Raw genomic sequence first — 6,139 nt, forward strand, 5'->3', positions numbered from 1 at the left:
TTCTCGAGATATTCGCCTTTTCAAGTAAGGCTGTATGGAATTTTCATAGATGGTATGTAATAAAAAATCAGTGTCGGCTCATAATTCCGGTCTTTTCGTACGAATAGCTTCACGCAAATGACGCATAACACTCAAATAGTATTCCTTGTTGACAGTGAACCTTGATAGTTTACCTGCTGTGACGTGTTTTTTCGGCTTCGGATCACCTTTGCTCCAATTTCGGACGATAGATAATCTATTGAGGGATCGTAAGAATACATACAATATTCATCGCCATAATATGTTTCATGACATCCTGGCAGTCGGAAAGCATTGTTCCACAGACGTTAATGCGACGCTGCTTTCGACAAAGTTGGGTGATTTTGGAACATTCTTTCTCTTTCCTTAGGTTCAAATGGTCTTTCGGATTGATTTTCACTGATCTTTCTGATATTCCAACGAAGCCAGTTAGATCTGTGACTGTTAATTGTCGACTCTCAAACGCCAATTCGTTTATTTTATTGACGTATTGATCATGAGTTGATGTTGATGGTCGTCCTGGATGTGGTTCATCGTCAACGCGTTCTCGACGCTCTTTGAAGGTCTGGTATTGAGTTCAACCAGAGCCAGGAGGAGTTTTTCTACTGCCTTAACGTAAAGACTCCATCAAAACTCCACCTCGGTTAGGTGTAATAGATGCAATGGATGGAGCCTGACCTGCTCAGTGCTTCAGATACACATGGAGGGGACCAGAAGTTATGTAGACCCATGCAGCCAACACAATACTGCGACACTAGCCTCTACGACTGAACAGATTGCACCCAGTTTCCACATTACGCCTCCACTCCAGTAGGGGTAATACGATTCCAATTAGCTCAGGAGCTGATTAGATGCACAGTCTGTTATGGGTATCAAACCGCCATATAGCGGAACGTCCCATCAATCAGGTGCGATTCTTATACTGGTTGGTGAACTTCCACAGGTGCTCCGGCCTACGCCCCACGCGTAAGTGGAGTGTGTCTTAGATTGGTCCGTGCTGCAGGAGTCTGTCTAGTGGCGTCAGCAAACAACACCATAGAGTGACAACCTGCCCGCGAGTTCCACAGCTATAACAACCACTAGGATCACTCCAAGTCATGGCATGTGTTCGGAAGTAAACAGCTACTCCTCCGACCTTTCTCGTTTCCTCACTGCACGGAATCTCACACTTTCCCCCACCAAATCCACAGCGACCATCTTTAAGAACTGGACGAAGGAGCATAGACTTGAACTTAATATTGCAGTCGATGGCGTCAAAATGCCGACTGTCAATAACCCTAAGATTTTAGGTGTAACCTTTGATAGTCTGTGCTCCTTCTCACCCCCTACGACCGCGATCATCGCCAAGGTACAGGGTCGCAACAAAAACCTCAAGTCGCTAGCCGACAGCACATGGGGAAAAGACAAAGAAGCGTTGTTGGCAACATACAAGGCAATCGGCCTGCCGGCCTCAACTACGCAACACCAATATGGTCGCCTGGATGCAGTGGTACGCAGATGAAGAAACTCCAGACCTGTCAAAATACTGCCTTCCGGACCACAACGGGATGCCTTTTGATGTCTCCCATCGAATACCTTCATAGTGAGACGCTTATGCTCCCAGTTAAGGAGCATAATGAACTCCTCTCTAGTTCCTGCTGGGATGCTTTCGTAGAAATCACCCTTGCAGCCACCTGCTTGGAGCGGAACCGCCTCCTAGGAGCATCAAGAGGTCTTTCCTTAACTACGTCGTACAGTACGCCGAACGGACTTCGGACGCAACTGACTTCCGACAGGTACTGACCGCCATTCACAGTGGAGCCATCAACACCTTCACCGACTCCCTTCACGTGAATGGCGTTCTTGGAGTCAAATCACCACCTATGGCAGACGAAGAGCTCCAGTCGCCGCGAGAAACGCGAGTGGCCCTAGCGCAACTTCATTCTGGATATTGTAACAGGTTAAACTCCTACTTATCCAGAATAGATCCTGACATACCCAATGTATGTCCTGCATGCAACGAGTCTCCGCATGATACTGACCACCTCTTTGCATACCCTACAAACCCCGCTCATCTAACACCCACTTCCCTTTGGTCCGACCCCGTTGAAACAGCACGTTTCTTGGGCCTCCCGATAGATGACCTCGACGACAAGGCAAATGACCCTTACCATCCTAATAGGGATTAGATAACCGTTAAAACAACAACAAGATGCCAGGCACGATAAAAAATCGTACTATAAAGCCTCGAATAGTATTAAATAAACAGAATCTTCCACAATCTAAAATTTGTTCAGAGGATAAGCGTCTATATAGGAAATATGTATATATACAAATAAAAGCCATATGTATGTATATACTGAATAGAAATTTTTAGATTTTTATTTATATAAATTATATGCACAGATTTTAAAACATAAAATAAACTTAATATTTCGCATACATCTAAGAAATGTAATTTAAGAATTTTTCACCTCCATCGCTTATTTGAAAATTGTTTAATCCTTTGTAACTGAATATTTATATAAAAAACTAACTCATTTTTTTTTTTAATTTTTAAAAGTGAAAAATCTACAAATTACGGTAAAATACTGGAATGCAATATATGCAAATTAATTCTCAATCATTTACACAAAGTTTTAAAAATCGTTATAATTATTAAAAAAATCTAAACCAGCAAGAGTAAAGAAATTCACTTTCTATCTCAAGACAATTGCTTTTATACCCATTAACACAAGCAGCACTAAAAGTACAAAACTTTTCTTATTTTACATTGGCCTACGTTTGGACGGCACCACCACATGACGCACGATAATATTTGGTTTCTTGCGCACCTCCTTAACAAAGGCTTTTTGCTGCGCTTCTTTACTACTACCGTCATTTGTGGCATCTAAGCTGACATTCGCACTAATTTCATGTACAGTTGGACCCGCTGCACTGAACTGCACATTCTTCTCGCAATTATCTTCAGTGATGAATGCATGACTTTGCTTTGAGAGAATGGAAGGACCCGGTTGAGCATCAAGTCCAGGGGGTTCCCTTTTGAAGTTCTTTGGTAGTGTCATCTGCAATTCGTTTGCTAAAGAATTGCTCTGCATATTGCTATCGCGCAAATATTTATCAGAACTAAGTTCTGACTTCAATGAAATAGTTGAACGCGGCTGTGTTTGTGGTGTACCAACATTTTCTTTAAACTCAACATTTGGTTTTAATGATACAGGTGTGCTGTCGCCACTTTGACCATTAACTTCTTGTTTCACTGAAATATTTTCAGGCGGTGTGTTGCATATTGCTGAGGAATTCTCATTTTTAATGGAACGTAATGGTGTGCTAGGTATTTGTGGTTTCCTTTCCGTGGGTGTGGCAGGTGATGCGTGCAAAATACGGGGTCGTGCAGTCTCCTGTTCTTTCTGGGTTATATTGAACTCTATTGCACGAATAGCTTTGAACTCAATGCGGTGCTCAGTCAAAAGATCCTCTCTGTCGAGCAGTACACAACGCGTTTTTAATGCTTCGAAGCGCCATCTGAAGATAACAAAAAAATATAACCTTTCCATTACGGAGTTAAATAGTTGTATTGAAATACCTTGTCATCTCCTGTTGAACGTTGCGTAGCTGCTCTTCCAAACTGGCTTTTTGAATTCGCACACCATGAAGTTGTTTCTTGAGTTCATCAGTTTCTTGTCTAAATGAATTGGGGAGTAAAAATATTTGTGTGAAACACACATAATCCTTAACTGTACCGTAAAGTTAGTTAATATATATTCTTAGCACGAAAAATAGCCTATATTTACAAATGCGTTTCCATAATAAATGATGGAGGTGACGAAATTTAGTATGAACATGAACTATCAATTAAATGTTATGCCCATTTGTACTATACAAAACATACGACTATAACGAAACTTCTTCCACACTTCACTAGTGAAATGTGTTACACAATTTACAACTTCTACGGGTAATGCGTACTTGCAGAAATTCAGCATCGAATCAAGCCACGCAACACCCTTATCGTTGGCCAAGTCGCGTAGTCGACTCTGGGACACATTTAATTGCTTCTCTAAGCCTTCTACTTGACCGAGTAGTTGGCGTATGCGCTCATTTAGTTTGTCTGCAAAAGATGATGATGTTCAATTACGTCTGATTTTAAAAGTTTATAATATTTCAATAACTCATATTAAGTACCTTGATATGTACGGTCGGCTGAACAAAATATTGAACTACACTCCTTAAGCTCTGTGTGCATTGCAATATTTTCTCGCTTTAATCGTCTTATTTCAGACTGACTGTCATGACAGATTTTCTTCATATCAATGTAGCTTTTCTTTTGGGCAGCCAGCAATTTTTTCATTGCTTGTCGTTGGTCGTCCACTTCAGCGAAGAGCGAGTTGCCTTTGCGATCTGTAAGCAGTTTGCAAATAATCAAAATCAAATCATTAAAACAATAATAATAAATAATTGTAAAAGTACGTACCAACACCCTCAGGCTTTGTTTCTAACAACGCCAACCTCGCATTTGCATCGGCTAAATGTTCTTGGGTACTTTCAAGCAAAACTGTCTTTTCATCTAAATCTTCACGTTTTGAACGTAAATTTTCCTCCAAACATGTTACTTGATCACGTAAAACTTCTATATTACTCTATAAGAAATATGCACACAAAATAAAACTTTAATTTTTCATTATTAAAGGGATAGTAATAGGTTTTACCTCTCTTTCTGCTAACGCCATTGTTTGCCGCACCATACTTTCCTGGAACTCTTCCAATTTTTTCATTAAAGAAAAATTTTCACCTTCCAGCGATGCTATACGTTGGGTGAGCTCCTCTGTTCCAGCATCTACTATCGACGACGTACTTAGCCTTTTTGCTGATTTTACTGTTTCTAACTGTTTACGCATTTCGGCATTTTCTGCACTCAACGTCGCGTAGTCCTGCTGCAATGTGCTGTAGTCTGTAGATAAAGTATGGTGTTGTCTACGCAAATCTTCCAGCTCCGTTTCTACTTTAGTTTTCCCTTTACTCTCCTTTTCAATCGAGGCAAGCGTTCGCATGAGCTCTTCGATTTCCTGTGAAAGATAATTTTCTGCAGCATAAGCTGTCTCCAGATTGCGCTTCAACTCATGGATACGCTGTGTGTCGGCCTCCGCATCATCGCGCATTTGTCGATAACGTTCAAACAGTTTTCCATAGTGATCCTGAAGATCTTCAAGTGGCAGCGACATGAATTCGATTTGAAAATCGTCTTCCATAACAAGCGTTTAAATTGAAGAACTTTTTTCTTTTAAATTATATGTCACTTTAGTGCTTCAGTGCTGCCTAATTAGAGCAAGTGACGCTACAATTTGTTTTCACCGCGACTATTTTCGCGCTAGATGGCGCTGTAATTGATTGCGAACTTGTGCGCACTTACAGTTTCCTTGTCAGTTTCCTTATTTCAAATATTATCTATTTACAACATTTATTTATTTTTGTACTTTTCATATTAGAAACGTATTTTTGTAAGTATTTTCACTTTATTTTTCACCAATCTTTGAATATAATAAAACTTTATTCACTGCGGTTCCGATGTCAACTTGCGGATAGTTTCATGACTAAAAGGACTATGCCACTCGGCTGCGTTTTTATATTTGGCAGCGACAAATCGGCACTTCGCAAGCCTTACCTGAGTGTGCTACGGTTTTTCGTGTTCGGGAATTTACCTGAGCGATTTTCCTAGAGTTAGTAAATATGTTGCGCATGTTTAGCCGTGAAGATTATATGAATTATTAGTTCGTATATGCAGCATATGAGCAAATTAGAAATAGCGGAAAATGCAGTTAATAACCAACATATGTTTTGACAGATGAAAAGTTGACTTAAGGTTTTAATATGTAAATATTATGAGATTTTATTTTATTAATTTTCATACTCGTATAAAGTTATTTACATTTTCCTCCTTCTCTGCTCCGTTTGCCTCCTTAGAACATCAAGCAGCTCCTTTTGCCTTCGAAAGACATCTTTTACAACAAGCATAGCCCATTTTAAGAAAAAAAACTGACTTGCGCTGGTGCCGTCCATCTCCTGGTAACTGGTTGGAAACTAAAATTACGGATAATTTCTGACAAAGTGAGTTTGAATGTTTTTCTTTTTGCTAAAATTTTTT

The 6,139-nt window shown here is 40.0% G+C and overlaps 1 protein-coding gene across 1 annotated transcript; it reads right to left on the reverse strand.

The window, feature by feature from the left end:
* Positions 1-2,350: 2,350 nt before the first annotated feature.
* On the reverse strand, positions 2,351-5,850 carry LOC105225259 (protein Spindly). The gene is made up of 6 exons (XM_011203650.4): positions 4,707-5,850; positions 4,472-4,637; positions 4,183-4,398; positions 3,967-4,108; positions 3,584-3,682; positions 2,351-3,522 (listed from the first exon to the last, which is right to left on the reverse strand). The coding sequence occupies exons 1-6, from the start codon at positions 5,244-5,246 to the stop codon at positions 2,766-2,768; spliced, it is 1,920 nt and encodes a 639-aa protein (XP_011201952.2). The 5' UTR covers positions 5,247-5,850; the 3' UTR covers positions 2,351-2,765.
* Positions 5,851-6,139: the final 289 nt, after the last annotated feature.

This window comes from Bactrocera dorsalis, chromosome 5, assembly GCF_023373825.1.
Source record: "Bactrocera dorsalis isolate Fly_Bdor chromosome 5, ASM2337382v1, whole genome shotgun sequence".
Lineage (NCBI taxonomy): Eukaryota > Metazoa > Arthropoda > Insecta > Diptera > Tephritidae > Bactrocera > Bactrocera dorsalis.